Genomic DNA, 15,624 nt, shown 5'->3' with positions numbered 1-15,624 from the left:
GGGCAGTGTTTCGTTCTGCTGTGCATGGGGTTGCTATGAGTCAGAAACAACTCGACGGCACTTAACAACAACAGTGAGTTTAGGAGCAGAGGACCTTTAGATTGACCTGGGCTTTGCAACATAAACTAAAAATGAAACTCACTGCTGTAGAGTCATTTGTCTCATAGCAACCCCTCCTTGGGTTTCCGAGGTGGTATCTCTATGGAAGTAGATTGCTCAGTCTTCCTTCTGAGGAGTGTCTGGTGGGTTTGAACCGCCAGCCTTCTGGTTAGCAGTCAAATGCTTGAGATACTTGTGGTAGAACTATAAACTGTCTTGATAGAAGATGTTATTATTTCTCTAACTCTATTCTAAAGAATTTGATAAAGTGAGGATCATACTATTAACTTAGTTGTATGTGGCCCTTGGCTTATTTTCTTTTCTTCAGCAAACTCCTTAGCATATCTCATTGCTTTCCTTTTTGGGACCTTCTGCATACCATCTCTGGAACCTTCCTTTTGTCTCCAGCTGAGTGTAGTGTTGCCTGCCTTCTTATGAGTCTTTCTGATTTATAGCTTATACACCCACTCCTTACTTACTGATAGGGTTAGGACCCAGAGACCAAGTCATTATGCAAAAATTAGGTGTTATGCAAATGTGGAAGATGATTGCATCATTACATAACTGCCAAACCAATGAGAATCATGGCCCAGTTAAGTTGACACATAACGTTAACTATCACAGCCAGTGTTACTCTTGCCTCACATCTCAGTCCATTATTGTCAGCTATGCATTGTCAATGCACAAAATAGTCAGATAGTAGATTTTTTACAATTGTCATAAACATGAAATATTAGATGATGAGATAGTTGATAAGTGAAGAGTAGATGTATTTTTGTTTTGGTACTTACCCTGTTCTTTGTATTTTCTTCTTCTTGCTCCTGTCCCTTTCCTGCTTTAAAAAACTTCTTTAGGGCAGTAATAGTTAGACAAATGTTAAAATACACATATGATTTTTTTCCCTTAGGGAAATCCTGTTTGAAAACAGAATTGCAATTTTCAGACTATTACTGTCTCCTTGCTGTCCATGTGCTTATTGATATATGGAGAGAAACAGGTAAGTAGCAGTGATTTCAGTTTAGCCTTATTCTTGTTTTTGTTGACTCTAGGTACTGAAGTTTTTCCTTAATTATGTCATCTATGGATTTGATTTATGATTTGAGCTTTTCTTTTTTCCCCTTCTCAAGAGTGCCCCTGGAAGAATCCAAATCTTGAATTTCTCCTCCTACATATAGTTACGATAATTTTAAATTGATGATATCTGTTCTGTTTTTAAATATTTCTGCATAGTGGGTGATGGCTGTATAAAAACATACTACAAAGCTACAATACTTAAAATGCAGGGAAACAGATTCAAGGATAGCTGTGTAGCCCATGGGACAGCATGTTGTTGTTAGGGGTGTCGTAGCCCTTTTCATTCACTTTTTAAAAATATAACATATAGCAAAATTCATTCATTTTGGAATATAATTCTGATGAGCCTATTTAATAAGACAAAAATTAAAATGGTATACGGGAAAGCAAATCTCACGAGTCATTGAAGAAGCGAAGGAAGCCACAACAGATGGTGTTGAAATTGCCTTTTCTTTAGGTCTAACCACTGAGATTTTCTCTAATTAGCAGTTTTAGGAAAAATAATTTTAAGTACTTGCTACATATTACTCACCAGAGTAAACTACATGCGAAAGTCTGGAGTGTTAGTGGTGAACAACATAGATGCAACTCATGGAGCCTTTTGTAGAACATTCAGTTTTGGTAATACCACTGTCATACAGAGTTCTAAGAGGTGGCGTGTTTTGTTGTGCTTTTTTCTTTTTAATTGTGCTTTGAGTGAGAGTTTAATTCATTTCCCATTCAACAGTTCATAGACATTTTGTTTCGTGTCATTGATTGTAATCCCACAGGGAAATAGCTCTTCCTCCCTGTGGTTACCTTGTCCCTGTGTCCTTCTTTCCTATGCATTTCTGCCCTCTGAGCTGTCTCCCTGTGCAAATGCTGCCCTTCTGATCTCCCATGGTTGATTGTTCTAAGGAGTGTACTTCACTGGTGTAAATGTTCACCTTATATGCCTGTCAGTTGGCTGGAAGCCATGGGAGTGAGTTCAATTCCAGGCCCAAAGGGTGACTAGGGGCCATAGTCTTGGGGGATTCACCAGTCACTATCAGATTAGTAAGCCTAGTTTTTTTTTCATGCTTTTGAGTTTTGTTCCACATTTTCCTCCCATTCTCTCCAGGATCTCCTAATGTTGATTCCTTTCCGAGCAGTTGGCAGTTGTAGCTGTGGGATGCCCTGTTTTCCTGAGGATGGTTTACAGTGCCCTTTATAATCTGGTATCTGCTTACCTCTCCAGATTCTTATATACTATAGCCCCGAGTCCCCTTTCTTGTTGCCCCTGTCGCTGCATATCATATTGCTTCTCTAAAATTACTTTCTTCACACTATATTTGTTCATCTAATTTTTACCCAAATTTCTAAAACAATGCCTCTGGCAAGCCTGTCTCGACTTCACTGTCTCCCCAATTGGGAGTTTTTTGCCCCTTCTGAACCTCTGTAAGACATTGTGTATACCCATATGGTAGTATTTGTTACACTGTATTGTACCAGGCTGGGGTGAATTCCTTATTATATGAACCCCCAGGTTCATGAGTTTGTTAAGGTTGGGAAAGTCATGTGAAACCATTAATGAACTGACTACTTAGTCTGTTGCACAAAACACCTTTCCCCATGTGTCCATTGCATCCATTCTCTTTCATGGCAACTATGATTTTCTTAGTCACTTGTTCTATGAGCAAGATGCCTGACTGCATAATAATAAGTAATGTTTATTGATTGTCAGGTACTTGAACGTGCTTTACATAAATTAACTGATTTAAATCTCATAACAACACTGTTACCATTTTTACAGATAAGAAAAATAATAAAGCTGAAAGAGGGAAGTTAGGTCAAATTATCTAAAATCACACAATACAAATCCGTTGGGAATTATTTGCAAATGAAATTGGGCCTCTTGAGCAGATGCAGGGTTTCTTGTAGTTAACAAAAGTGATATGTTGAGTAAGTGCCCCAGTCATATGCCAAGTTATGGTTAAAGGTAGATCTGGCAGAAACAGAAATCTGTAGAAAATTGGTGAGGCTGTTGAAAGAGAAATATTTGAATGTGAAAGGATTTGAGACCTTTGATGATGCTCATATTTTTGCAAAAATTAATTTAAAAAAATCTTTCTTTTATTGTGGTAAATATTTATGTAGTACATCATTTGTCTTAGCATTCCTCACATCTACAATTCAGTAACATTAATTATGTTTAACATTATTCATTTTCAGATTTTTCCATCACTCTTAACAGAAGTTCAGTGTTCCCTGAGCAGTGAGACTCCTTTCTCCCTCCTTTCTACCTTCCCTGGTCATCCCTAATAAACTTAAGTCTTTATGCATTTACATATTCTAGCTACTTCATATATGTCAGATCACGTATTTATCCTTTTGTTACAGACTATTGAACTCAGCATAATGTTTCAGATTTATCTGTGGTGTAGGGTCTAGCAGTGCTTCCTTTCTCTTTATAGCAGAATAATATTCGATTATGTTTGTGGATGACATTTTATTTATCCATTCATCTGTTAATGGGCACATAGGCTGTATCTGCCTTTTGGCTATTGTGAATAGTGCTGCAGTGAGCGTTGGTGGACAAGTTTGCATTCCTTCTTTCAGTAGAACAAGGCATTTCTTTATGCTTATGCTGCAAAGGTAAAATGGGGAAAGAAGGATGTTATTTTTTCCTGTCATACAGTTTAGTTAGAAAAATTATGTCCCAAAAGACCTCATCAACCTTTGATGTACTTTTGGTCTGGTGAAGAATTTTCAGAGTTGTAATTATATCTTCAATTTTACAAACCCAAATAATGATCTTAGTGATCTTTGCCTTAATAGATTGGTAGTTCAGCATGAGGTAGAATTAAGCTAATCTTTTGCTATTTACTTTGAGACCTTTTGTTTCCATTTAAAAGAGATCTTTTAAGTAGGTTTTTTTTTTCCTTCCCTGATAAGTTATCTTTGAATAACCAAGATTTTCTGTAATTGTCCATCTCTCTCTCTCCTATCCAGTTTTGAACCTTTACATGCCAGAAGCTATCTGTATCTCTTATCCCCAGGTCTCATATCTATTGATGAGCCAGGGCCTCAGTCAGTGAGTGTTAAATTAAATAAAGTTATGATTGTGAATACCAAGTAGTAACATGGGAAAACACTTAAAAATGAAACAGCAGGATACCAAACCATGTATATGCTGTGATTACTACCATGTAAAGTAATTGTAAGTCAAACGAAATACATTTAAGTAATAATAGTAGTTTAGGGAGATTTGGGTACTTCACATAATTTGGGTAGGATTATGGGTGATATTTATCTAAATCCTCAAATATTTATGTTCCGTATCTTTTTTTTAAGCCTATAGAATATAATTTTAAAAGCCCATTGCATAGTTTTTATTTTAACTATTTTTCTGATTGTAAAAATAGCTTATAAAAATTTTAGAAAATAGTTTATTGAATTCTCAGTTTTCCAGTCTCTAAAAAGATACCTTAATGTTTTTTAATATTTTCTTCTTGTCTCATTCACTGTGCATATTTTATAGAATTGAGTGCAACTCTTTTATACTAGTTTGTATTCTTCTCTGTGTGTGCATGTTAATTTATGTGTATGTGCATGTTAATTTGCTAGGCAAAAATAACATTTTAGTTTGATTATTGAGGAGTAATTTTTTCCCCCATATATCTTATATGACATCTTATTGATATAATTACATATGGAAGGAAAATGATGTGTAGAGAGAATAGTTAACTGGGGTCTCATAGAGAAATTTTTAGTGAGAAGGTTGGTGGAGCCTATTCCCCTTCAACATTCATCTCTTCCCAGAGTCTGGGACTTGGCGTTATTCCATAACGTCCCTGCACAATCATTTTTGCAGAGGGCATGTTGAAGAGCTGAGGTTAGTACTGAGGCGCTGTCTATTTAGGACAGTTCCCTACTTTGGTTACAGGTGTGTGCTGGAAATTTGTTCTCTGCCAGCTGACCTCGTTCTTAGAATAGTTAGGGGAGGTGGCGATGTCATTAAGTGTTTTATTGTTGTTGTGAACTTGGGAAAGCATAGCTTACTGTCCATTTTGCTGTTAAGATATGTGGATCATACTATTATATTTTGGTTCTAGGTGATGAAACCGCTGTGTGGCAGGCCCTGACTTTGCTGGAAGAGGGATTAACCCATAGCCCTTCCAATGCTCAATTCAAATTGCTGCTTGTTCGAATCTACTGTGTGCTGGGTGCATTTGAGCCAGTGGTGGATCTTTACTCCAGCCTTGATGCTAAACACATACAGCATGACACCATTGGGTTGGTAGTATATACTCTGAGTAATGAGCAGCCATCTACACCTGTGTGGGGTCATCCTATGTGGAACTGTGACTTTCAGAGCTTGGCAGTAAAATTGTTCCTAGCGTTCATCTTTTTAGATTAAATATTTGCCTATTATGACCCATTGCAAAACAAAAAGAGTTTGTTTCATAACATTTTGTGGGAAGTTTTTAATTTTCACAATTTAAAAATGCTAAGAATGTTTTCCCCAGAAACAGCCAACAGCTTTCTTCTCTGAGCCCTTACTCTTAGCATTCCATATTTTGAAGTCTTTACTTCTACCTTATGCTTGAGGTTGACATGTGTACTTTATTTTGTTGACCTCCGAGATCCCTTTGACTTTATATTTTTTGACTCTTCTTGATGAATTAAGGACATTTTCTCGGTCCTCTGTGGTGCTGCTTTAGGAGACAGCATTGCATCCTTTCTGTGTATGTTACGCTGACCCTCAGAGTGTGAGCAAGCGTGGCGTGGAACTTCAGGTCTGCCACAGGGCTGGGTCCCGTGCATGCTCTCTCTGTGTTTTAAATTCATTTGGTTCTGTGGATTAGATCTTTTCTGCGGCAAGGTGTTGTAGTTTTCCTTCTGCCTAGCTATTGTTTTGCTGTAGTAATTTGAAGTAGTGTATTGACTACTAGAGGTGGTAAATGTAACACTGTTTTTCCTTTCCTTCTCGCCTAGTTACCTTTTGACCCGATACGCCGCGTCCCTAGGTCAATATGCTGCTGCATCCCAGTCCTGTAACTTCGCACTCAGGTTTTTCCACTCCAATCAGAAAGATGTAAGTAACATCTTTTGTTTCTCTTAAATGGTCTTCCCTGCTCATGCACATGATTCAGAAAGCACCTTACCTCATGTCACAAGTGCACACGTTGAGGTGCACTGTGCTGAACTTTCAAGTGTCTATAGGCCATGGCTCTTAGGTAGAGGTAAAGAGTTATTTGTTATGTTGGAATGGGTGTGTTTAACATTGAATTGGCAAATGTTGTGTTTATTTTTACAACAAATAGAAAAAAACAAACTATAAGAAAAAAAATATCCTGTAAAGGAGCAGGAACAAAAAAAAAGAATGGATGTGTTTAATAGAATCCTTAGAGAGTTGCATTTAAAACTGAGTATTAACAGAATAGGAAGTGTTAGGCCTGTTAGGTCTGTCTTTTGATGTCTAAGAGATTCTTTCCAAGAGTCTGAGAAATAGCCCATAGGAGTTTATACTTGGGATGTCATAGAAGACTCTGCATAGCAGCTGCTCCTTGTTGCCTTTATTTATTTATTTCTGAAATATAAACCACTGTGCTCTTTGCCGACAGTGAGTGCACTTACATTTTCTTAGTATTATCAAATCAAACAATTGAAAGACTTTTAAAAATATTTTGATAATTAAATTGTATGTTTTTAGAAGTAATAATAAACAAGATAGAGCTTCTGTGTGCCATAATAAAAGGATGGGATTTACACCATATTTTTCACAGCATACAGGCTTGGGCTACATGTCAGTTCAGCAGGGTCTTTTGTGAGAAAAATTGTTTAATTTCTGTCTCAGTCTCTACCAGCTATGGGTACAGCTACCTGAGCCCAGGTGTGGAGAGGAGGAATGTCTTGAGGATGGTCACCCTGCCTGTTGTATTTCATTTACTTCTAAAACTCATCCCCTGGAATTGGGGCTGTGCTACATATCTACCCATAACTTTCCATTTTCACAGTCTGAGGAACTTGGCAGTGAGTTGACTTGTGGGATTCTTCTTGGCAAACACTTGGGAAAATTAAAAACAAACAGAAAAACCCTTTTGTAACAGCTATGACTACTATATCTTCCAACTAATTCTTAGAGAGTATTAAATAGAGGCAGGGCAGGTGTGTTTCTGAACAACAGCATAAATAGCCAGTAATAGACCAATAATGGTCTCAGGTCATGATAAGTATGTTTTGACCAGCTTCGGGGCATGGTCTAGAGGACTGCAGTGGCAGAGGACTGCTTTGAGCAGGTGGCCTTGCATCCCCCAGTGCTTGGTATTCTTTCAAGACTTCCCTTTGTGCCACAGCTGCTGATCAGGGAGATGCATTAGCATCTGAGCACATTGCTCAGGAAGTGCTAGCCTGGCTTAGAGGTCAGAAGGACATCTCTAGGACAGGAAGGTTCTGTTCTGACATCTCCTAGCAGGAGTGGGCAGTTGGATGATAACATCTGAGAGTTTTCAGTGTGTGTTTGGAGATCTGTGCTTGCCCTCCTCTGTTCTCTGACAATAGGATACTTAGTTTTCACTAACTGAAAAAAGAAGTCCCAAAGAAAAGTGCTCCTCCGATTTCGTCATTCTGGCTCTTGTTTCTCTAGTTAGCAGGAATGGTTTGAAGGAGCGTTTGCTTTACTGAAGAATCCTTCGCTGAGTTTTGTAGTGGGGGGTGAATATGGGATTAGTTCAAGCCTGTTGGCTGGTATCACTCCAGTTTCAGTCATTCAGTGTTCTAAAAGAGTGATACTGTTCATGAAGACTTAGTCCCCAGGAAGGATTTGAGAGAGGGTGTGTTGTCCTCGGTGGCTTTCTGTATATTCATTTGTTGTTTTGCTGATGGTTGTGTGTGGTAGTAATGACTAATTTATCTGAATGTATGTATGATGCTGAGCTTGATGACATTATAGCATTTTATTGTTCTGGGACTAGGACTCTGCTTCAAATTTGTTTTTATTACTGCTAGCTAAGAAGATGGAACTTATTCAATCATACTGAAGTAGATAATCTTAGGGCATCGTAGGAGCAAAAGCAATACATGATCCAGCAAGAAAAACTACTCCTTGGCCTCAGTGCCACAATGGACAAGTGGAGACTGTTGTTTTCTGAAGGATCTTCTGCTTATAGTGGTAGAACTTGCTCTCAGGAAAGCCAACATGCTTTATTTTTGGTAATTTTTGGGATCCCCAGAAGTTTTTTTCCTGAGGTGACTGATGTATTTCAGTTTCAGTTAGTTCTTTCAATAACACTTTTAATCCTTGCAGGCAACAATCTGGTATTCTGCCTTATGAGACGTTGTGCTTTGAGATTGAGTGTTCAGTTGGAAGGTTTGCACAGGGGTTCCTTTCTGGGTAGGTCATTGCCAACAGCTTACTTTGGAAGAGTTTTTTTTCACATGGGAGAGTTGGACCTAGATTTCCATAGCTCCAAAAGTTGTGTTATATGTTTGTGCTGTTGTCCCCTCTTAGCGCATTATTCGGGGGTTTGAGGCCCATGAATTTTGTGAATTTTCACAGTGCAGGGTTCATTTCAGGATTCTATACGGGATCTAAATTGCCTCATTGTATGTAAATGATTGGTGTTCAGAAGTCCTGAAGTGCCTCTGTCTTCTGGTTTCACCTGCAGTTCCATTAGGAGGTAGTGTCTTCAATCAGTTCATACTTCCACAGCCTTTGTCCTAGAGGTTGCTTCCCGGGCCCGTGGCTAGCCTGCAAGTTGCACTTTACTGCAGCATTAAAGGAGGACTCAATTAAAAAGACAAGCTAGAGAACTCAAGTTGCCTTCGTAGTTTGTTAAAGGACTGTATTCCTTCTTCGTTGCCCCTTATTTTTCTTTTAAAAGCTATCGCTTTTGTTCTAAAGTGGTATTCCCTGCACCACTCAGAAGTGGGAACTGCCTCTCTCTACTTGGGAAGGCTTGGTTCTCTGCCTGAATCCTAGCATATTTTGGAGCTGTAATTTATAAATTTGATTGGAATCACCAAAGTTATTTGTTCATCCTGATCAATTGCTGAATCATATGTTCCTAACCAGCCGATTCTTTCAAGCTTTTATTTCCTTTTGCAAGGGCTGATGGCAAACCTTGCTGTTTTCCCAGCCATGGGGCCACAGGATAGGCATATGTGTTCACGAGGTTACTGGCCTCTTCTTGCCGGGGCGTTATCACTGTCCTTTAATCAAGCTAGAAGGTCACTTCAGATTGTCCTTCTTTAAACCTGCAGGATCACAAGTAATCTTTTTAATTTTCTTGTGTCCGTCCGTCTTTAATTTCTCCAGATACTGCAGGCAAACAGCTCGCCGAGGTGTCCCGTGGGGGTTTAAAAGCCGCATCGAATGCAGTTGAATTAGCGCCCGTGGCGCAATCCCGCGGCCTGAAATGAACCCTGCGAGGCTGTGTATCAGAGGGTATGTTGTTAAATATTGGCCTATTTTCCTACTTGGCAAATTATTCGGACAGTGTGGAGATGGGGGCAGAGCTGACTGACTGAGGCTATGCAAAAGTCCTCTAGTATTTTCTATGGCTTTTCTAAAGAAATCCTTGTTTGGGGCAGACATCAGCTTTGAGCTTAACACTTGCCTTGGCCCACGGGGGTTGGCTGCCTGTCTTCTGATCATGAGGGCATAGGCCCACTCCCATGACATGTTCTCCCTGGAGCTTGTCTTCCATCCTGCCGGAGTTCCTGTCCAGACTTCTTTACCTTGCCTCTGTTCCGCTCCGTTTCATCTGCATATGTATGTTAATCTAAAATTAAGAACACATGGTGAGTGCTGCTTCACAGAGGTCTCTGTGGTTTGGATGGACAAGAACCCTGGTTCTTGAAGTCTTTCTGTCCTCAAAATGGGTTAGGACATGAGTTTTTGTAAGTCTTTCCTTTGGTGTCTTACGTCTATCCTGATGTAGCACACTTCTGCCCTGTTTTTGTGATACATAATCAGAAATTAAACCACGGAGCAGCCTGTCTCTTTCTGGAAGAGTGATTTTTATTGTGGGTGGTAGTGGAGTAGTGGTTCTATTATTCCAGTATTTTCAGAAGCTTTGTTTAAAGCTCAGTTTATCATAGATGCAGAAAAACATGGAGTGATATCCCTTCCGTAATGGCACTAACCAGATTTTGACTGGTGCATAACAAAACCTCTAGTCCTATTGAATTGAAAGACATGACTCCTAGGAGAAGGTCTCTGTGGTGGCAGCAGCTGAGTGTAACCATTAGTGATGTTAGCTAGGAATAAGCATAAAGGGAAGCCGGCTTTGGGATAGGAAGAAGACAAAGTAACGTTTTTAAAGGCTGATAATTTTCCTCGGTGACCAAGACCTTTAAAGATTAGATTCAAAATATTATACTTTGAGTTTTCTGTTCTGTCTGTGTTGGCTGGCAAAGCTTGCTTACATTGCCTGACTTGTGAAATATGTGTACCAAGGTGATGTCTTTCCTTCCTAGACCTCAGAATATATTATTCAAGCTTACAAATATGGTGCATTTGAGAAGATCCCAGAATTTATCGCTTTTAGGAACAGGCTGAATAATTCTCTTCATTTTGCACAAGTCCGTACTGAACGGATGCTGTTAGACCTTCTACTTGAAGCTAATATGTAAGTATTGCATTAACAGTTAAAGAGGAGCTAAGCATTAGATCAGATGCTGAGAACCAGCAATGGGCCCATGGCTATCATTAGCAATAAGGGAAAGAAAGGGGTGGGGAGAAAGAGGGAGGAGAGCGGAGGAAGAGCCTGCCTGGTGCCTAAGGTGAGGAATGATGAAGTCCTGCCAGGACCATCACAGGCCACCCCTAAGCCCAGGCCATGGCCATTACCCCCAGCCATACTGAGGTCACAGGGTTCCCTGTCCTGTACAGAAATGGGCTCTCAGGAAGTAATGTTGGTCTACTTTATTTGGTTGGGCTGGCTGGAAGCATTTGTGTCACATGCTAGCTACCTGTGACTGGTTCTGGTTCACCTTACGTGAGATCTTCCTTGTGCTTAATAGCAAACTCTTCCTTTTTCCCTGCCTTCCTCTCTCCCTTCCTCCTCTTCTAGTAAAACAGAGATTTGGCTGATACGTTTCTGTGGCTGTTTTACTATGAAAATAATACAGAAATACATTGTCTATATCACAGATCAACCAGCTTAGCAGAAAGTATAAAGTCCATGAATCTCAGGCCTGAGGAGGACGACATTCCGTGGGAAGACTTGCGAGACAACAGAGACCTAAATGTCTTCTTCAGCTGGGATCCAAAAGACAGGTTACCAGGATTTAATCCTGAACATTTGATTTTTGAACAATTAGAATGAATTAAAGATTGAAAAAATATATTATTCTTTTACACAAGTATAACAACATCTTTTTGCCATAGAGACTAGAAAATAACAGGTAACCCAAAGGGGAAAAAATCACACCTCTGTATTGGGACTACTGGCTAATTTAAAAGTTAGATCCTACTTCATAGCATATATGAGAATAAATTCCATATGGTAAAAATCCTAGAAGAAAATGTAGAAAGTATTTTTAAATGGATGGAAAAAGACTTTCTTAGCATTGCATCAAATCTGAAAACTTAAAGGATTTGACTTCTGTAAATACTAGCTTTCTATTATATAGAAATAATAAATTTATTATATTTGAAAGGTATATGGTAAATTGGTAAACATTTCTTCATATGTATTAATATCCTTAATGTATATAAAGAATTCTTAATAAATCAATAAGGAAAACATAACCTTTCCCCATCCCAGAAAAAAAATTGGGTGAAAAGGACTTAACAGGAAATTCAAAGAATTGTATTTTATAAAATAAAGACTCTTTTTTTGTCTTGTTTTTACCTGTTGGGCAAAGACGGGAAAGTGTGATACTTGTGGTCAGCAAAGCTGTGGGGGAAAATGGTCACTGTCGTGCATTTATGTGAGAGTCACACCTTACTGTATAATCTTCATAGAGGGGATGTTGGTGATATGTATCAAGATTGGGAATACCATATGCCATTTAATTCACTAGCTCCACTTCTAGGAAATGAGAGGTATAAACATACAAAGGTATTTGTCTAGAGGAGGTATTTCTGATATATTGTCTTTTGGAGTTTCCAAGACCACGATCAGTGATTGGCTAGAATGACCCACAGGACTTAGCACTTAAGTGTGCTCATGACAAAGGGTCATTAGAGTAAAAAGAACACATGGCAGGATCAGCAAGGGAGAAAGACAAAGGTGGAGTCTGGAGACCTCTGTGCCAGGCTTCCAGTGTTTCCTGCTTGGTGAGGGGCCACACTGAGCAGCTTCCTCTCTCCAGCATCGACAATGTAGTCACATGTGTGTTGTTTCTGCCCAGAGAGGTCTATGGAGACTGGTGCCTGAGTTTTTTATTGACTGGTTATGTAGGCATCCCTTGTCTATTACCAGAAGGAAAGCAGATGTTCCTATAAATCTGCTTTGTAAAAACAGTCCAGGCATAGTGAGCTACCATTATCATTCAGGGAGCAGTTAGTGTACCAAGTGCCCAGACGTGAGCCAAGGGTCAACCTTGCACATGTTGTTGCCGTTAAATCGGATCTGATTCATAGCAACCCTTCCTTGGATTTCTGAGGCAATATCACTATGGAAGTAGATTGCCCAGCCTTCCTTCCGAGGAGTGGCTGGTGGGTTTGAACCATCGGCCTTCTAGTTAGCAGTCAAGTGCCTTAGGCACTACGCCACCAGGGCTCAATCATGTGAGGCCTGGTATGCTAACTCTTCTATTCACACACTGCCATAGAAAGATAGAGTGTACAAAAGAGTATGAATACTGTGAACCCATTTTATTTATTTAAAAATTATTTAAAAAATCATACAAATATATTTTTAGTTACATTTTTTAGTATATCCATATTGTAAAAGTCTGAAAGGATCTATAGTAAGCTTATTAATGTTGGGGTTGTAGGTACCAGATTACTTTTGCTTTTTTTCTTTTCTGTTGTTTAAACTTTTGCATCCTGTATTTTATGATCAGAGAAAGAAGTTTTATTTAAGGGTAAAGTGATCTGTTCATGATAGGTTATCATGCCCATTTTATGGGTAATGAAGCAGGTTCAGAAGTTTTTGGCTTGTTCAAGATAATTCAGCTAGTAAGTGAAAGCTGAGACCATTCAAAAGCATATTGATTGGTTAAAACAAACATTTAAAAGATTTGAAGGATGTAAATGAAATAAAATGGTTTTGGGATGTTTCTGTTTAAGGGATGTTTCTGAAGAACATAAAAAACTTTCCTTGGAGGAGGAGACCATGTGGTTAAGAATCCGTTCCTTAACATTGAGGCTGATCAGTGGACTTCCCAGTCTTAACCATCCAGTGGAGTCCAAGAACTCGGAGAGGACCACCGAGAACGGCATATCCTCCCGGATTGATGTTCTGCGTTTGCTTCTCCAACAGCTGGAGGTGGCCCTGGATGCAGGAAAGCGATTTATTGAGAAGCAAATTCAGGTATCGTCAATAAGTATTTACCATTACAGCTGCAGTAATTACATGTATCATTAAAAAAAATAATAACTTGGAGTAGGTGAATAGTAAAGAACAGTATTTTGTCCCATTTTATGGCATCTGTAGGAAAGAGAGGACATTGTAGACTTGGAATTGCAGAGGCTTCCTCAATTGATAGTGAGCAAAACCAAAACAGGTTTTTGTGATGGCAAATTTGTATTAGCTATTAATACTGTTTTCACTGTGATTTAGTCACCAGTTGGCTTATTGTCCAGGACTCATAAGTGACTCTCTCCAACAGGATTTTATCTAGTCATTAAGTTGCCTTGTTTTCTTTTTGTATGATTTTGGGTGTATTTAAAGGACATCACTTTTTTCCTTTCTTCTCCAGTATCCTTTTCTTGGTCCTGTACCCACCAGAATGGCTGGATTCTTTAATTCTGGCTGTTCTCAGTGCCAGACTAGCTCTTTCCATCTTGTTAATGATATTTATGAGCTGGATACCAATGGTTTGGGTAAGTCTATACTTGCATGCATATGTCAACTGGATTTTTCGCATTGAAAACTTAGTAAATGCAGTAAAATATTTGTAATTTACTACATCTGGAAAAATTCCAGGCATGGTGGTGGTGGTGGAAGCTCTTCAGAAGGGTTTCCTCTCCTCCTTCCCTTCCTCTCTATCTCTGTCTCCGGAAGAGAATTTAGATGGCTAGGAGTCTTAAGACAAGAGATGGCCTTGTCCATGAGTTCCTTGCTGTATGGATTTTACTTCTTCACTTTGCTAAAAAAAAAAGTGAATTGAAAGGTTTTCATTTTTTGTTTTTCAATTTTAGAGGATACAACAGAGATCCAAGAGCGAATAGAGAATAGTCTTAAGTCTTTACTAGAACAACTAAAAGGTAAGTGTATTTAGGGATTTGTCTGCCCTCTTCCAACTATATTGTATATATTTTTATTGACTGTGAAATATTTGAAAATAATCATACTTTGAGTATTTTTAAGGAATTGTTTTTAACTTTCAAAAGTTATAATCATAAAAGTAGTAGTTCTATCACAATGTATAAATGAGTATGGTCTTTCCCCCTTTGCCAGACCTCTCCCTCAGAGAGAAGTATGGTTAACACTATGGAGTCCATCTTCCTAGATGGTATATGCGTACATGTGTACATATATATGAATATACATAGCAGTGATTTTTGTTTAACATTACAAAAGGTATATACATGCTTTTCTGTCTTATTGTTATGCTGTCCATACTATGATAGTTACATGTACACCTCAGTGTTTTAAGACCTGCATCATACACCATAGTTTTATACCAGTGTATCACATTTATTTGTGTATTCTCTTATTGAATACAAAATACATATTTGAATTATTTCCCATACTTAGAAAAATGCTATAATGAACACTTTGGAACACAGTTTTTTTGGTACTTAACCATTCATTTCCTTTGGATTAAATACCTAGAAGTGGAATTGTTTGGTAAAAGAGTATATGTATTAATTGTAAATCTATAAGGATCTTTCTTTTCAGGAGCATAAATGAGCTTTTTTACATTATTACTCAAATGAAGAATATTTGAGAATTAAAAGGTGATCAAGATTAGCATATAGAATGTGGTTTCTGTCAGATGAATTCCTGCAGTGCAGTTTGGTCTGAGTCCACAATGACATTGAGTTCCCCTAAGGCATTCATCTGGAGTCTTAATTTATTGTGCCTGTAGCCTATCTATGGAAAGGCAGAGCTCGTGCTTAGACCCTAGAATATATCATTCATAATACTGCCTTATATTTTTCACAGACAATAGAGCAGTAATCACATGGCTTTTTAAAGAACCTCAGTGGTTCTTTATGTATTTAAAAATATAGAACCTTTGGTATTGATTCATTGTGGGAAATGAAAGGAGGAAGGGAAAAAAAAGCTTTTTGGATTAAGCGTCCATATCTGCTTATTCTTCATTAGATTGTGTATTGTGTTCCTAAAAATGGCATTGGAACAAAAG

General features: G+C 38.5%; 1 protein-coding gene across 1 annotated transcript in view; it reads left to right on the top strand.

Moving 5' to 3' along the window:
* Positions 1-15,624, top strand: part of NAA25 (N-alpha-acetyltransferase 25, NatB auxiliary subunit) — an 85,496-nt gene that overhangs the window by 61,816 nt on the left and 8,056 nt on the right. The window contains exons 13-20 of the mRNA XM_007938179.2: positions 1,007-1,096; positions 5,247-5,427; positions 6,130-6,229; positions 10,615-10,766; positions 11,291-11,416; positions 13,379-13,622; positions 14,011-14,134; positions 14,453-14,518. Of these exons, the coding sequence (XP_007936370.1) occupies positions 1,007-1,096; positions 5,247-5,427; positions 6,130-6,229; positions 10,615-10,766; positions 11,291-11,416; positions 13,379-13,622; positions 14,011-14,134; positions 14,453-14,518 (1,083 nt within the window). The remainder of the gene's footprint in view (positions 1-1,006; positions 1,097-5,246; positions 5,428-6,129; positions 6,230-10,614; positions 10,767-11,290; positions 11,417-13,378; positions 13,623-14,010; positions 14,135-14,452; positions 14,519-15,624) is intronic.

The sequence above is a fragment of the Orycteropus afer genome, unplaced genomic scaffold, assembly GCF_000298275.1.
Source record: "Orycteropus afer afer isolate SDZICR_OR568_19922 unplaced genomic scaffold, OryAfe1.0 scaffold00048, whole genome shotgun sequence".
NCBI classification, from domain to species: domain Eukaryota; kingdom Metazoa; phylum Chordata; class Mammalia; order Tubulidentata; family Orycteropodidae; genus Orycteropus; species Orycteropus afer.
This window is presented reverse-complemented; position numbering and strand designations above follow the sequence as displayed.